The sequence below is a fragment of the Diceros bicornis genome, chromosome 6 (assembly GCF_020826845.1).
Source record: "Diceros bicornis minor isolate mBicDic1 chromosome 6, mDicBic1.mat.cur, whole genome shotgun sequence".
Lineage (NCBI taxonomy): Eukaryota > Metazoa > Chordata > Mammalia > Perissodactyla > Rhinocerotidae > Diceros > Diceros bicornis.
The window spans coordinates 80,019,511-80,037,049 of NC_080745.1; the positions used below are offsets into that span (position 1 = coordinate 80,019,511).

General features: G+C 38.2%; 1 protein-coding gene across 3 annotated transcripts in view; it reads right to left on the bottom strand.

The window, feature by feature from the left end:
- Positions 1-300: 300 nt before the first annotated feature.
- SHTN1 (shootin 1) overlaps positions 301-17,539 on the bottom strand; it is a 95,609-nt gene continuing 78,370 nt past the window's right edge. For all 3 annotated transcript variants that reach the window (XM_058544087.1, XM_058544088.1, XM_058544089.1), the window contains 2 exons: positions 17,194-17,386; positions 301-3,400 (listed from right to left, as the gene is read on the bottom strand). In XM_058544087.1, the coding sequence (XP_058400070.1) occupies positions 3,178-3,400; positions 17,194-17,386 (416 nt within the window). In that variant the 3' untranslated portion in view covers positions 301-3,177. The remainder of the gene's footprint in view (positions 3,401-17,193; positions 17,387-17,539) is intronic.

A 17,539-nucleotide genomic window follows, 5' to 3' on the forward strand; every position in this document is an offset into this window, starting at 1 on the left:
AATCCTTTACACTAGGAGCTGTCTGTGCCAGGAACAGGTGTATATCTTCTGTGTTTATCTTACATATTCGTGCTAGAAAGCACAGACACGTTTTTGCAGCCAACCTCAGGCAGAAGTAGGAGAGCTTCATGGTTTTTTGTAATAGTCAAACAGCTTCCTCTTCCTTTCCTACCCTTAATTCCCTTTTCCCTGATTCCCTCCTCTTTCTGAATTTTATTTTTTCTTATGTTATTTATATCCCTGTGGGCCTCCGTAGATCCTTTTCAGAACAAGAGTGAGTATAAATGAATAAGCACATCAGTGAGTGAATAAATATTCTTAAAGTAATTAAATTCCCAATTATTTATACAATAGCATTCAATAGGTGTTTAAAAACCATAACAAATATAGGTTGACTGAAGGTATGCATTTAGAAAAATCATCCAAACTTTGTTTTTAAGATTCTGTGATATGGAGTATCATTTATCTGACACACCACCTAAAAATGGTCTGGAAAGATAATTAACAATTTTTAGCTGCACTACTCCATTTCCAACAAACATTTTACTGTTAACAAAGAAGGTAAGGAAGGAGGAATCACTGGTGAGTATCCAGAGCCAAAACGTGCATCCTTTTAACTCAGGCCCAACGAGGCTGGGTGATTACAGCCCTGTCGACCCCTGCCAATCACAATGTTCACAGGACCAATCAACCGCTGAAACTACTGTGGGTGAGTTTATCTGAGACTAGTTCAGATAGAATTTTAATTAAATTCTTATTCCTTCAGAAAAGAAGGGAGACATTTTCTTTAACAGCAAGAGCACAAAGTATGTCTATTCTTTTGCCTCTCTCTGGCAATAAAAATGCATCAACATTAGTTATAAAACTGTAACAGATGAGACATAATTCATATTTCTAAAACAGAAGGAAGAATAAGTAATTTTTTAGAGAAAAAATATAAGGATGGCAGTCTCTTCCAACTTTAAAACAGTGTAAGTTGGATATCTATTTTTTTTTGTGCAAATAGCTAAGAACACACCTTGAAGGTACAAGCACTAGTCTTCCTGTGTCTTCCCATCCCAGACTAACTGCTTGTTGACAATGGCACCCCAGCAGGGGCAAAATTCCTCAAAACTGATGTAAAATGGGAAAAATTGCAGGTAGAAAAAGGTGAGTAAAATCCTACATCAAATACCTTTTTACCAAATTAATTTTAGATGCTTTGTGATCATGGTGAAGGAAAGTAGGCAGCTTAGAAATGCAGGAACACTTTCAAAATACCAGTTACTAATTGTTGCCTGGTCCAGCTAACACATCTCACCAAATGATTAACTTCTTACCCTGAAAATGAGAGTATTTTTATAACTGCATTATTCTGTTGATGTGTGTGATGAAATATGGAATGACAAGTGTACATATCTTTATATTCCTAAATGTGTGTAAGACACATGCCAGCCAACTGATGACAGACACAGGAAGGAGGAGAACACGAAGAAACACGTAATAAAATTCCTCAAAATAAACCATTTTGTGGATTATTAAAAATTAATAAAGTTATCAACTCATACAATTTTCTTATTAAAGAATGTCAAGTTTGGGGAACTAAACCAAAAACGTCAATAACCACAACTGACCTTTAATGGGAAACTGTTGGTGCTTTTTAATAAGTGTGGTGAGGAGAGTTCAAATCACAGCATAACAGAACTCATTTAAGTGAATTAATGCAGTTTGTCGTTTCTATATCATATAGCAGTATTATTCAATTAGGGAAAATTACAGTTGAAAAACATTACACTTTAATTCCCCATGAGTAAAGTGATTAGTAACTGTAAAATCATCACTGGAAGAACATGGAAACAGTCAGGCATAATGAACCTATGGAAAGATAATTATTTCCAAATTTAGGAAGTACATTTACCTGCCTACCCACCTCTTCAAGCCTATGCTTAGCACACGTGCAAAAGTAAAATACAATACGGCTACTGCAATTATCACTATCATGTTCTTTTGCCCTTAGGTGAGAAACACCTGACAGCTACATGCTGAGCCATGCTAACAAAACTAAACCTTTCACTTTCTTTAATAGTAAAATTACCATTACTGAATCATTGTCATAAAAAAATGCATTCAAATACATTACCACTTATTTTAAATAAACACCAATTTTGAAACAATCAACTTTGAAAAGCTGCATAAGTTTTTTTTTAAATCCCTGATTACATTTCTATTCATTCACTGTGGTAGACTGAAACATTGTATTTTTAGAGACTAACTACCACTTAATTTCTTTAAAAAAAGCAAAACAACAAACCTGTGTAATGTAGAACAGCAGTGAAGCAAGAAAATCGTGTGCTTGTCACTTATCTTCACTGTACGTAAGAACTGTGATAAAATATGGTACTTGTTCCACATTAGTATGTGAGAAAACACAATTACCTCATAGCACGGAGCACATGGTTTACCAAGACAATGCTCTATGAAATTCCAGGTTTGGACTTGCACCTCAATTCCGCATTCAGGCCACCAGAGCATTCCCACCAGAGTCCCTGGGGAGCTCCAGACACAATCAGTAGCATGTATTGTTCATTTCATAGTTAACAATATGTGTAACTAACAGTGACTATCGGACTACAAGTTTGGTGCCAGCTCCTGAATTGTAAGCTTATCTCAGTATATCCTGGAAAGTAATTTGTATGCCACAGTGCCTAACAATTTTCATACTACTGCAGTTTCTCCATCAAGAGGATCAGAACCAAAACAGAAGCTTCTTTAGGGGCTTTTTAAATCATCTCACGTTGGTCGATTCTGTTTATCCACAAGCACTGCAAACTTTCAGCATTACATTTGATCAGTGGTATGCACATTACCTAAAAAGATATCAACATCTGAATTTTTTTGTAGCCTTCTGAAAGAAGTCACGCTTAATACAGTAATTAGGAAAAAATCTTATCCCTATAAAGATTAAAAAAAAAAAATCCCTACACAGAATGTGTATTTTGCTAAACAGCTTACTTATGTGTATATATATATATAGGTGAACTACTTACAAAAGTGACATCAGAAAAGAACCCATATCCTGGACTAGTGTTCTGAATACAGTGACAAGAACAGAATGTCTATAGCCCTTGCCAATACACCAAAACTAATCATGTGCTTATTGAAAAAACTTATAAACATGTCAGCCTTCTGGTTTATGGATCAGCAGCTGGAGCTGTCTGTGTCTCTTATTTTTTCAGCACTGTCTTCTTTGTATTCTGGCTTAATTTCGCCTTCATCATCCTTGCGTTGAGTTGAATCTTTTTCAGCGACCTGGTCTTTGGTTTGGGGTTCACATGTGGAAACAGGATCTAAAACTACAACTGGTTCAGCTTGTTTTTCACTGCCAATATATCGTCTCCTGCATCCAGTGTTACTGGGAGGCCTAGAGGATGAACAGTTAAACAAAAAAATAAAAAGCAGAAAGAGAAAATATTGGTCTTTCATATTCCTGGATTCAGAGGAACAAAAAACCCAAAATGTTCTAAGTCTAATCAACATGCACAAAGTGGTCTCTGAGGTGCCAGCCATTAAAAAAAAAAAAGAAAGAAAGAAAGAAGCTATTAGATTACATATTAGGAGCACAAAGCCAGAACAAAGAAGGCGGAAAAAGTCAGAGCAATTAACTATGGAAGTGTTAAAAAGCCAAATGCACCTACCTGCTTAATTACATGCTCTTCTCAGGAAGTACAAAGCTCCCGGATACCTTGTGCATACCTCCCCACTGCCTGCTGCCCAGACTCCTGTCCCACCTTCACGGACCCGGGAGGAGCCACTCCCTCCCCTGTGTCCCTGGGTACATATGGTTGCAGATCAGCTCTGAGGAGACTGCCTCGGTGAGGGAAGTAAATCACCCCATCACCGATGGACAGCTGAGAGAGATGTGCCAGCTGCTGCCATTACTGACAAGAAATCTGGTCAGACCTGGGGAGAGGTGAGGGAAGGAACAAGGGCAGATAGAAGAATCCAGAGGATAAGCTAAAATGCTAAGTTACCATAAACTTTTTCTAAAAAGGAGAATCACGTGTCTTGAGAAATTTCTTACTGAATTTCAGATGCAGTTTCTTTTTCCAGAGGCTTCCTCTCTTCTCTTCTATTCGATGCAAGAAGCTATTGCTTCTCAAGCTGAATGGGTGACAGTTTCCTTGTGGAAACAGACATGTCCTGAAACACTCTTCAGGAAATTAGGCAGTCAGCACCCAGCCCTCTCAGAAGTCATGGTCAGAAGCCACCATCTGAAGGTACTGCTGCTCACCTGATGCCTGAACATTGAGGAGTGTGTAGTAGGCAGAGCAGGGGCTATTCAGACTTACCTGGTCTTCTTGGCAAATGCTAGGATGCTAACCATGAACCAGCATCACCTTGTCCTACCTCTGAAGGTCAGGACATGTACTGGTGAACTATTGGCCAGGGTCTGCCCATTGCTCTACCAGTAGTTCCAGGAGCTGATTTCTACTAGTCCCTGACTCCTAGAGCAGGTCAGATCTACCAGTTAGACACTCTCTTACTGCCTAGTACTTGCCCCTTGTTTGCACTTACCACAGTTATAATTAAATACTGTGCAATTAGTTGTTTAATGTCTGTCTCTTCAAATAAATGTAAGACACAGAGACTGTTCAGCTTTGTTCACAATTATACCCCAGCACCTACTGCAGATCCATTTGTGGAGTAAACGAATGAGTGAATACTAATGAATTGTGAAAGGCTCAGAATGAATGGGCAGAAACCTAGGCTTTGCTGTGAGTAGGTCTGGAGGTCTCTCCTTTACAACAAAAACAACAGAACAAATGATCAACTATTGAGAGGAGGTGACCTGCATGATCCAGTCACAAAAAAAAACAAACTCAATGACCATAGTTTTATCACTTTCTGACCAGTACTGTGAGATGTGTCCAAATGGTAGAAATCCACTCCATCTGGCTATCCGGTTATATGAACTGTGTGATTTGGCCATCATCATTAAGTGACTAACACATAACTGTCTTCTCTGGAGGTGGTAAAAGCAAAAGAGATGAGCAGGAGCCTGAGAGGAAAGCTATACTGTAGTGGGGACAGATTCCTTTATTTTTGCCTCGCTTTGGCAACGCCCTCGTCATTAGAAAACACCGTGACATAGTCCGTCTACCTTGGCCAAGGATCCACTTCTCAGGATGTCTGTTACTGTGCTGTGGAAATCAATGTGGGATGTAGTTTCTCCAGTAGTACCTGGTTGGACTTTCTCTGACCCAGGCAACACCTGCAAGACTGTATTCATTAGGGTATGGCCAGAGAAGCAGAACCATTACAAGTGACACAAGGGATTTATTATAGGAATTAGGCCTCAGGTAATGGAGAGAGCTAGTTAGTCTACGTACAGTAAGTCTGTTGCCTCTGCATCTTATGCTGGGCCTGAAGTCAGCAGTTCTGGCAGCTAAAAAGGAAGATGGGTGAAAAGTGGCAAGAGACTGAAGAAAACCAGAGCTGCGTCTGTCTTTCACGATCTCCAATCCTGATGATGGCAATGACCTGGAGGATAGACTGGAACTCTTCCACACAGAACTGCACATGCACCTGGCCCAGGATTTGGAGAAGCTGGAGGAGGAGATGGGGGGAGCTGGAGAAACTGGGGGCCAGCTGCTGCCACGTGCCAACTAGGTGACAACGTACATGAACTGAAACAGCACCTGTCCTACTCAGACCTTCAGAGCATTCCAAAAAAAAAGACTATGTCACTTCTGCCTTCTAAACCTCATGCAAATTTCTCTTGTGGCCAAGCCCTACTTGGAAACAAATGGACAAGGGAGTTCTAGGAAATGAAGGTCCAGCCTAGCTAAGTTGTAACAGTGTAACAGTCAAAGCCACAACAAAGTCTGCAAGTCAAGTGACCAGTCTGGCTCCACCATCTTGGGTCTGAGCCCACTGTTATGTAAGCCAGCCAAACCACTCTCAACATGCAAAGGAAGCAGTCATCTCATTCTAGGTGAGCAACTTCCATCAACTTATACTGACCTTCATCACTTCTGTAGAACTACCATGGATGTGTTTCATGCCCACGTGTGTCTGCAGGTGAAGGAGTGGTGAACATATCCTAAGAAAGCTTCCTTCATCAGCTGAAGGCTGAAAACTTCCAGGAAGTGCTCTCAGGGCTCCACAACAGCAACAAATGGATGTTGATTGAGATGAAAACTCAGAAACCTTGCATTGTCAGGCTGACACTGGCCTGGAACTGTCTCAGTCCAAAGAACTGTTCTTCTTTCCTGAAGTAAACTTCTCAAATCTCAATCAATAGATAGATTAATCTATTATTAAGTCACCTGTAGGCTACAATTTGAGAACTCCTTTGTTGATTATCACTGAACTTGGCACAGTTCAGTGTCAATTTCTCTGAATCTATGCACTGAGAGTCAGAGTAACTGGTTTCTCAAGGATAATGACCACTGACTTGGAATCCCAATGGGTTAAGGCTAAAAGGGACTATGGCAATCATCTTGTCCAACTGGTCCTTTTGCAGATGAGGAAAATGAGGTTTGGAGAGGGGGAAGAGCCTGGCCTACAATCACACAGCTCAGCAGTGGCACTGCCAGAACAAGGATCAGGAGCTCCCATCTCCTGTTCCCGCTGTGTTCACAGCACCATGCTGTTTATCAAAGGCATCTTCTCCTAGAAACATGATAATGATGACACAGGCTAATTTTGGCATGTTTACTGATTTCTTTCTTTCTGAATCCCTGTTTTCAGCTGCATCTTTCAGATCTGTAAATATAAAATCTGTCCCTTCAACCTATTCCTTGATGTTTTTTTTTCCTTTGTGATTTATAGCTCCTCTTGGTTTGACATCATTAAGTCCATTCCTGGTTCCCACAGAGAGCTGCCCAGGGCTCCTTCCAAAATGAGAAGCCTTTCTCTGAGGCCTCATTCTAGCTTCATCCCCATCTTATGGAAAGAGCCAGAAAGCCCCATCAGTGACGGTGCCAAGAAACTAGGTTCTTGCTCTAGGTAGCCATAGTGGCAGGTTCTAGAAGGTAAATCTGAAGCTTCTCCCCCAACGTAAAAAATCCCAGGTGCTCAAATGCAACAATCCAATAGGAATTGCAGTAGACTATTATTCTGTTCAATTTTTCTACTTTAATTCAACATCTAAGAACAATGACCACAAATAAGGAATTAAAATTCAGTACTCATGAAAACTAATGGAGACCTTCCATATGCTCCCAAGGCTCCAGGTAAAATTTAAAATTTATAAGTGATATAAAGTAAGACCAAAATCATGGGATGTTCAGGCTGAAAGGGATCACTGACATGAACTAGTCCAACCTTTTGATTTGTCAGATGAAGACACCAAAGAATAGTGAGTTAAATGATTTGTCCAAGGGCACACAACCTGTTAATAATGGATTCAGGACTAAAATTATGGAATCTTGGATTTCTTGTCCAATATTTTTTCTTACAACATACTGGTAGTCATTTATGATCATTCAAATAGATATTTCCACGGTCATTTTAGATTATTTCCTCAAGGGCTATTTCAAGACAAAAAGAGAAACTAAGGAAAATAAAAGCTGGGAGACAATATACCAATCTATGCCACTCTATGAAGCCTGATGTCCAAGTACAACTTGGGTGCCACTGTAGAAAGGAGAACTTTTCCCCAACTGCAAGAGAGCCAGACATGGGGCTTGGGCAGGTGGGGCCACTTGCTGGTAAAGGAAAAGACTTGACTCCAAACTGTACTGGTACCAAAAGAATCAGAACAATTGCAAACGGTATTGCTAAAGCTGAACTTTATAAAGGGACTCAGTGATTTCTCAGAGTGGGTTACAAGAGATGAAAGCGCAGCACTCTAATTTTTAAAAAGCACATCATTGTTTGCATTCAATGAAATTCCTTTCAAAATCAACTTTCCACATCCCAATTATATTCAACAACATTCTAGCTAACATTTCGGCTGCAATTCAAATTAACTAATGCCCAAAAGAGCCCTAATAGAAGTGGTTCTGAGCTCAATTGAATACAATCAAAGCTCATGAAATGAAGGGGGAAATGCTTATTTCATGCAAATTCTGCATATCACTCAAGCTTAATTTTACTGATAATATAAAGGTGGGACATTTTGAACATTACAGTGAATGAAACTTTTAAGCGGTGAGTTATTTTATAAAATGCTACCTCTGAAAAGCTGATTGCCAAACAGTATAAAAATGGTTTGAGGCATAAATGCCAAGTTCATTTCTATTTCACTTCTGAGGTAACTATCTTTCAAATCGCAACAGCTGGACTATTTAACACAATCTGGTGAATCAAAGTATAGTTCTTCTCTGGTCTCCCAGTGGGACGTCTGCATTAGTCTGTGGCAGCCATCCAACAAATGACGCACAGCCGGACGGTCTGAACTCTGTTTCATTTACAATAAAAATGGATAAAGCCGCAATCATATTTACCACCTTCAAGGACAGAAAACGGAAAGATTTAAATTTGTCTTTATAAAATAGTTTCCTGGGAAAACTCCAAAGAGGAAGTCAGTTTTATATTTTCTCTTGCGTAAAAATAAGAAGTCTTACTTGTTTTTTTTCCAGCCCTTTATGCAGTTACTACAGCAGTCAACAGTAGTAGCATTACGGCAGAGGTTGTTTTTATTGTTTCTCTCAGACACTCTATTTTTTCAGGAAATTAATATACTTGTCCAAAATTAAGTTTCAAATATAAGCTGAAACTATATATTATTACCAATTCTAATACTTTTAAATGTAATGAAGGTAGAATAAGATCATTTCTTTTGGCTTTGTGTACTTTTTACAACTCCATTTTGGCTCAAAGAATAAATTAGTTTATCAATTTGGGTCTGCTTCTATTTGAGGGAAAAACAGATATAATTTTATATTATGAAAAATAGCATTGTTAAACAACAGAATATCACCATGGCTGAAAATCTGACAACAGCTTGTAGATGCTGATTTGCCCTCAAGATTAACAAGAATTATTCCTCTTTAACAGAGGTAACAATGGCTGGGCAAAGATCTCTGTGTCCACATTTAGCCATATTTTCTTTAGTGGAGTAACTGCAGCACAGGCACCTCTGTGCATGGTTTACACCCCAGATCTTGGGGCATGCTATGAAGCCTTGTCCTAGGTCTTTTATTCTCCCAGTGCAAGCTGGACTGTGAACATTTACAGATACCAAAATACACTGGCCCACGGAGGCTCAGGACACTGGACCGTACTCGCCAGCAAAATCAACACTGATAAAACACGAACTAAGATTGATTTCTGCTCAGGCAAAGATTCTGAAATATGTGTGATACTCTTTTTGGCTACTTTTTAAGCTTTTTGTAATTTTGCAGAACTTTAAGTCACCATGGAAAATCCATTCAGATCCCAGCTATTAAAAGTGAATGTTATTTAAAGGAAGTGTTTTAAGAGATATAAAGTCTTCCACAAACTTCACCACATATGTCACTGGCTCCTCAAGAAAGCTGCCACACACAAAATGCTTGCATTTTCATTCTAAGTTTTTAGGATAATATTTTTTTAAATATTTAAACATTTTTCTTTGAATTTACTACATTATATACTTTAAACTCTCTTTTAAGATGGGAAGTCACAAAGAATTCAGTGTGTTACTTTTCATATAGTTATATGACAAAGCATATTTTGAATGAAATGTGTTCATCAGGTTTCAGAAGTCAGGTCAATTTATCCTTACATCTGAAATCACATTTAACTTTTAGTCAGCTACTTCTATTTGAATAAATTTAAAAAGTCTCCTCTACTCCACTATACACAAATAAAAGGAAACACAAATACCACAGAGACCATTGAAAGATGTTTTAAAAAAATTACAGAGCACAAAAAGCAATTTGGTTCTCTATGCAGAAATGATATATTTTATGCTAAGTCTCTTAAAATCATGGGTGTTTGCAACTGGAGGCAAATGTTAGAAGGCAATTAATTCTCTGAGAGAATTGAGAATTACTGAGCAGCACTTTTAACAGTCATTTTGAGATTTACTCAACAGAATTTTAACACTAGGTGTAATACAGCCTCAACAATTAATCTCAAGAAGTTGCTCTCTGTACAGCAACTCAGAACACTTGTAAGCCAATAATGACAGGCGGATCTTTCGGGAGTCCGCAGGATAACTCCTTGTGGGGGAGGGAGAAAAGACTAAGTGAGGGGATCTCAACTTCCAGAACATCCAGTTGTTCTGCTAATTTTGTTGTTAAAACTTAATTGTCCATGTACAGGCACACATGGAGAACCTTTGTAGCAGTGCTTTGCCAAGCAGAGCTGTTTCCTGCAGGGTCAGTACACAATTCAGCAGTACTAAGATTACAGTTGAGAGCGGAGCAAATCCTTTAATTGCATAAGAGCATCAGATTAAGCAGTAACTTCCATGCAGTTCATTCTGCTAGCTAGTAGTCTCTTCTCAGAAACAAATGTTTACTAAGTACAGGAAGGTGCCCTCCATTCTCCCCTCCACACTATGCACACAAGCACGTGCATGCACACACATACACCAAAGGAGAGAAAGGAAGAGTGGAGGAGATGAGGAAATGGTGGAGGTGAGAATAACAGGAAGAAAACCTACCCTTTCCACCACAGAGACTAAAAGAACTTCTTTATTTTCCACTTGAACAAAATGTTGACCCAAACCTCTTTTAAGGAATAGTTATATGGCCAACCAAATTAATTTCCAGGTGACATTAATATTTGAGAGAATAATTTTATGCCCAGTTTCCCTAAAAGTAAGACTCTCAATTTCTACTTGGTAACATATTTCAAAAGCTCAGACTCTCCAGCTCCAATCCAAAAAAGCAGTAATTTACAATTTTATTTTTGTACATTAATTTCACATTGGAAATAATGAAATAAAACTGGAGACCAGTTAGAGGTCAAACAATGACAAAATCAATCTTACTTTTAATTCAAAACCTGAAAAGCAATTAGATTTTTTTCTTTCATAGAAATGTTTGACTGATCACACTAACCAAGAGACATCTAAAATTTATCCTTTATCAACTATGCTTTGGTATTCAGTTAATGGCTCAAACAAGATGAACTCTTATAAAAATAAATCTGTGTGGGGCCAAAAGTCACATGTATTTAGAGACAGCACAGATCTAGAAATTAAATGCAAATTAAAATAAAAATGGTTTCATTGGAAACGAACATTTTTCTATTGAAACTGAAGTCCTGTAATTGCTACATGGGTTTTTGTTTTTAAAATTCTTCTAGGGCACAATGTGACCTGTTTTGATCTCCCAAACAAAAAAGGCAAGCTAACTGCCTGTCTGGTGGTTAAAAAGGAAATTTAAAAGAGCTTGATCAAGCTTAGAGTTTTGGGGAGCTCTGAGGTTGAAGAGAAGCATGATGAATTAGAGGAGTGTTAACTGGAAGAGTCTCAGGCAACTGTGGCTGAAAGCATCTTTGAGAAAGACCAAGAGATAAGGACATAGCTATGAAATTGCTGCATATCACACCAATTACAATGGAACCTGAGTTCACTTTCAAATGGGTTCTCCCCTCTGAAGCAAGGTCTTATAGAAGTAACTAGATGAAATCAAAAGTCATCTTTGAGGTTGACTGCCTTGTTTCGTTGTGAAATGTCAGGAGGACATTCACCTTCCCGAAAGTAATTAATAGAAAAAGTGAATGTGGATGAATAAAGCTCAATACAGACGAGTCGGGCCACTTCTAGAGGAGACTGTTCAGAGATGAAAAAGCAAGGTGGCACGAACACAAGATCCTCTTGGGCCTGATTGTGATGCAGAACTCTTTTAAGATCTGCTCCTCTCCTTCTCCATACTGAAAGCCCACTTGTGCTGTCTCCCTTGATAACGGAGATGTCCTAAAACACGATGACCAATGGACACTTAAGCACAAACTCAAAGGAGCTAACTGGTAAGTGACCAAAGACGGAGCTCCCTCAAAGAGGTACAGCATGAAGTGAATATAACAATCACATTTATTGGGGGCTGTAGAATGTATGTTTTTGAAACCACCAGATTCACAGATTATTATATTATATTACCATTTAGTTAAGCACCTTTCTAATCCAATGATTAGAGTCAGATATTTTCAAGGTATTTGACTTCCGGGAATAAACTATTCTTCAGCATGTTTGAAATGTCAATAAATAAATGTAAATGAAACTTATGTCAAAGACTGAAGTAGCTTAGGCTGGTATTCTGATACAGTAATTTCCAAAGTTTATTTGTGAAGGAAGCTCCTTTATTGGACATTTGACACAAAAAACATTAAAACAATTTCTTTTCAACTAATCTTTAAGTCTTTTTGCTAATTCAGATTGGCTCTCCTTCTCAGAATTCTTTGTTTTAGTGGGTAACATTTTCTTCCCTTGGCAAGAGATATTTCAATTGCTTATATTAGCCTTAGGACAAGGAGGGAGAAGGAAGAGATGACACTACCTATGATTATGAGTATGCAGGGTCAGGAGCAGGGTGTGAGTATCACGTCTAATGGAGCAACTTCACTGTGGAACCACTGCTTCCTATAGAAGAAACCTGTGGTCATTTTCTTCCCTTCCACTCCTCAAGCTCTTAATGCACTCAATGTAGTATGCTGTAGTTCAAAAAGCATGGGTTTTGGAGACAGAATGAAAAAAGGTCAAATGAAATCTGACCCAAATATTGATTAAGAATAGAATTTGGGTTGGGCCAGCCCCAGTGGCCTAGTGATTAAGTTTGGTGCACTCCACTTTGGCGGCCCGGGTTTAGTTTCCAGGTGCAGACCTACACCACTCAACTGTCAGTGGCCATGCTGTGGGGGTGGCTCACAAACAAAAAGACGAGGACTGGCAGCTGATGTTGGCTCAGGGCAAATATTTATCAGAAAAAAAGAATAGAATTTGGGGCAAATTGTTTGCCTCACTGAGCCTCAGTTTTCTCATCTGTAAAATGGAGACAATGTCCAATCTATATATTTAGAAAAATTGAAATAACACATGAAATTACCTGGCTTAATAAATGTTACTGAAATACAGTAACATGTCATGGAAGCAAATTCCAAGATCCTGAACCTCCAAACTGGAAACTGGTTCCATTATCCATAGCCTCCATCTATAATCAACATATACATACTGCTTACAGCCATTTAAGCATATTTCTTCTTGGATGGATATTATTATATTATAGATATATATTAATATATACTGCTGAAGAATAATAGAAAATATTACTAAAAAAAGAGGAAAAACACATACAATGGAATGTTTTACCTCCAAAATGTGTTCCCAGTTTACTTCACCTGTATCAATCAAGAACATCAGACTTCTGCATTCTGTTGCTAATAAAGCTAACATGCTTCAGGTACCTCATACTGGATTAAAATGGAAGACAATCTTACCCATATCTAGGTATACTGTGTTTTCTTATTATCAACTTACATTTGTTTCTAAAGTATTAATTTCCTAGTTACCCATTAATCAACAGCCCAGAATGTGTAAATTTGGAATGAGTCAACTAACTGGAGTAAAAGAAGAAAGGTTAGGCACCGACCAGCTCTGGCTTGACTGTACTGCATGGTACTCTTCTGTACATGTGTTAGAAGGTATGTCTGCCTGACATTTTAAAAAATACATCTACAATGGGGGCAAACTGATAGCTATTTCCAAAAATTGAATCCACTTCAAAAGCCAAAGTCATTTGGAAACATATGTTAAATGATTAAAACGGGCCATACTGTTTTTGCCAAAATAAATACTGCCACTAATTCTCTTATAGGACCAGCAGAGTGGCTCTAAAGCAGGCTTCTCACCCACTTTCTCCACCCCAAAATAAACAGATAGCGAAGCTTGCCCAATTTATTTCCTCTATGATTAGGGATCTCTAATCCAAATAGGTCTAACAGCATTTGGGGCAATAATGACAGGGTTGGAATGAGTATCCTGACCCCTAAGGGTACGACTCTGAAGGATAACTATCATTTTGATTTGGACTTGTAAGTTCTGATGATGTAGTTCAAAAATTAATTATTTTACATTTCTAGGTCTGTGTATGTTTTACAGTAAATCTATGTTGAGACTCATGTCGTAGATAGAAAATGTGTGCTTAACTCTTGTTCCTTGTCCTAACTGCGAGCATCTTTACCAAGAAACCACATTTGTGGGGGAAGTATTGGAGTTCTAGAGCTGACAGGGACTCTGGAGAGTGCCTAATCCCCTTACCTCAATTTTAGATAAGAAAAAATACAACAGAAAGAAAACAGAACAGAGAAGTCACATGACTTTCCCAAGGAAACCCAACCCAGTCACTGACCCAGGTGTCCTTGATTATCCAGTAATGGCCCAGCATTATAATTTTAACATAAGGTAGAAAACGAATTTATTGAAATACTTTTCATATATTATCTAATTTACCTGACAACCCTACAAGGTGGGTGTTATTACCCACATTTTACACATGAGGAAACAGAGTGATACATTAAATAACTTGCTCCAAGTCATAAAAGAGATAAACGCCAAATCAAAGATTGGAACCCTAGTCTATCTGATTGCAGAGCTTGAGTTCTGGAAATAACTTGATGCTACTTGCCATCCTGTGCACATATGAAAGGCACTGAACAAAACAGACAAAAAAATTCCTACCCTCATGGAGCTTACACTCCATCAGGAGAAGAGAGAAAATAAGCAGTAAATATAATGAATAAAGTATATAGTATGATGGAAGATAACTGCTGTGGGGAAAAATGGAGTAGGGTAAGGGGGAATCAGAGTTAGGGGAAGATGAGTTACAATTTTAAATGGGGTGGTCAGGTAGGCCCTCATGGAAAAGATGACATTTGAGCAAAGGGATGATGGAGGTGAGAAAGTCAGTCATGAGCTACTGGGGGAAGGGCCTACTAGGCAGAGGGGACAGCAAAAGCAAAGGGCTAGGGTGGAACAATACCTGGCTAGAGAGGCCAAAGTGTAGGGAAGAAGAGAGGGTAGGAGTGATAGGGACTGGTGGGAGTATGTGTGTATGTGTGCAGGCACATGCAAGAATATATGTATCAGAGGCTACTGTGATTGACATCCTCCCTTGACCCTGATTCCCTGTCAAGAGCCACTCATGGTGGTGTCGCCACAAATCAAAATAAAGGTGCAATTACTACAGTGCAAAGACAAGTTTTAAAAAGCAAAGGAAACATTTCACTTTTGAATTGCTGATCTGACTTCAAAGTGCTTTGACAATTCAGGTCTATGAGGTAAGACAATGTAGTCATCTACTTTATAGTTAGTATAACAGAGTGAACTTATTAGTCAAAGCCAGCCTGAAACAGCCCTGAAAATAACCGTTCTCATTCCTGGAAGCTAGCCCAGTTTCAGGGAATTCTGATAAATCACATGAGTATTTTACTTTTAAAGCTTACATGTAACTACATTAAGTTAAACTTCTTTTACTCATTAAAAAGCTTGGTTTAAACATGAATGAAGTGTGCCTGTCTGGGAAGTGAATAATTATCATGTACATACACAAAATACTTGGATTCATTTGGATTGCCTAATTGACTTAAGAAACAGATTTCTCAGAAAGGCGCTCTTCTTTGCTAAATGACTGTCAATATGAAAATACATAGCATTACTTATTTCAGCTAAAGACTGTCAAGAACTGAATAATCAAGCATTAGGTTACAAAGTTTAAAAGTTAATACAGCAGCACAGAGTATCTGTATTAGTGCTTTAAGTAGATAAATTAAATTGAAATGTGTCTCTTAAGCAGTCATTGAACAAGCAAGATGAGAAATAAATTGAGCTTCACATAGGCCTTTATGGCATCTAACAACTGTGTCTGTCAACACATGGATCCTTTTCACTGTCAATTCAACACACATTTTGCAGACCTTGGGCCTGCAATTATTTCATTTCCTTTCTTGGAAATGTAATTTCCACTTACTTTTGAAGAATAAAAGGCGGACAAAAGGAAGAAGGAGTTGCAGTATTTTCTGATTAAGATTATCTGTGTAAAATGGTAAAGGAAAAAAATCTATACACACACACTGAAGCATTTCTCAGAAACTAACTTGTCTCAGCCAAATTGCTTTTGTGTCTGGATATCGGTTCAAATGTAGCCAGATTGTTGATGTCAAATTAGGTGTTAAACAAATTTAATAGGAAAGATGAAGAATGAATATAGATCATCTTTCTGTTAGAACTGTTCAAATGACTCTAGTCAAAAGAAAAGAAACACATGACTGCAGGAGAAAATGTGCTTTTAAACACAATGAAATTAGATAAAACTGTAAATCAGCAAAGAAGGCCATTCATTCCAAAAGAGAAAAAAAAAAGTTAACAGTACCAATGAGAGAAATGCAAGAGTGGAAGAAAATACCAGTTGGCAAAAATAGATCTAAATTGAATTTCAACTTCATTTGTCCAGGCTTCACCTTTTAAACCAAGACAGGTAGAGCTACAAAAAAGGGTTCTTTCTCTCCTGATAGAACAGGAAATCAGAGGTTTAATTAACCGTGATTACAATATTCGGCTGCTGTGATTTGTCTCACCTCTTCCTTTTCTTTAAGTGACAAACCAGCTGACATCCTGGCAAGAGAACTAAAGCAAAACTAGACTAATTTCAAAAAGAGCTTGCCATTGTTATAAAACAAATTGATCCTCCACCAGATCTGTCTGAAACACATTCAATAGCAGGATTAACTCTTTGACAATCACAGTGCCACTTTCAAGCAAATCTATGTAAAAAACGCTTTATATCCTATCTTTTCATTCTCAGGATAGAGCAATATTAAGGCATATCTTTAACTGAGGACCAGAAAATAAGACTGTAAAAACGTACCCGTCAAAGTACGTTTGAAGATCTAGTATCTTCTGAAAGATCTAATATCTTCTTTGGCTGCTCATGAACCATTAAGAGAGATGATCTAAGCATTTAATCTTGAAAGAATGATTAAGTGTCTTCTGATGCTGAGGTAATTACCATCCACATCAATTCTTTGTGTAGAAGAAGAACCTCATTACCAAACCAGTTTAGGAGAAGGAATTCTCTTTACGTATATCTGCTTTGGATCAGAATAAGGTCTCTCAACTAGGAAACTAGACTGAAAAGTTGGCTCATCAAATCAAGGAAGAAGAGTATTTATTAGCTAAGCAAATCAAAATCTCTTTATAGAGAAATAAAGCAAAGAAACACAGAAGTTAGTCATCACAGATTTTTCTACACACTACTTAGTAAAGACATCATTACTTACTGAAATGTAACCTTGGAACTTGTGCTTCCTTCCAATTTACACGACCCTTCACCTGGCTCAGGTGTTGGGGGGGACGGGCTGTTGAATTCTGCCTCCAGAGTTTTCTTGTTCAAGGCTGTTTTTGTTACACTGGATACAGAACCCAACACTGGCATGGATTTGGACTCTGAGGTGGCTAATATCCCGGTTGGACCTTAAAACCAAACACATACCTCAAGTTTAATAATTCTGTGTGATGCTTATTAATATGGTACTGAAAAACAGATTAGCTGAAAATCCCTCAGGAAGTGAAAAGGCCAAGTTTTGTTAAAATTTCAAGAGCATGCTGAAAAATGTTCCTCTTACA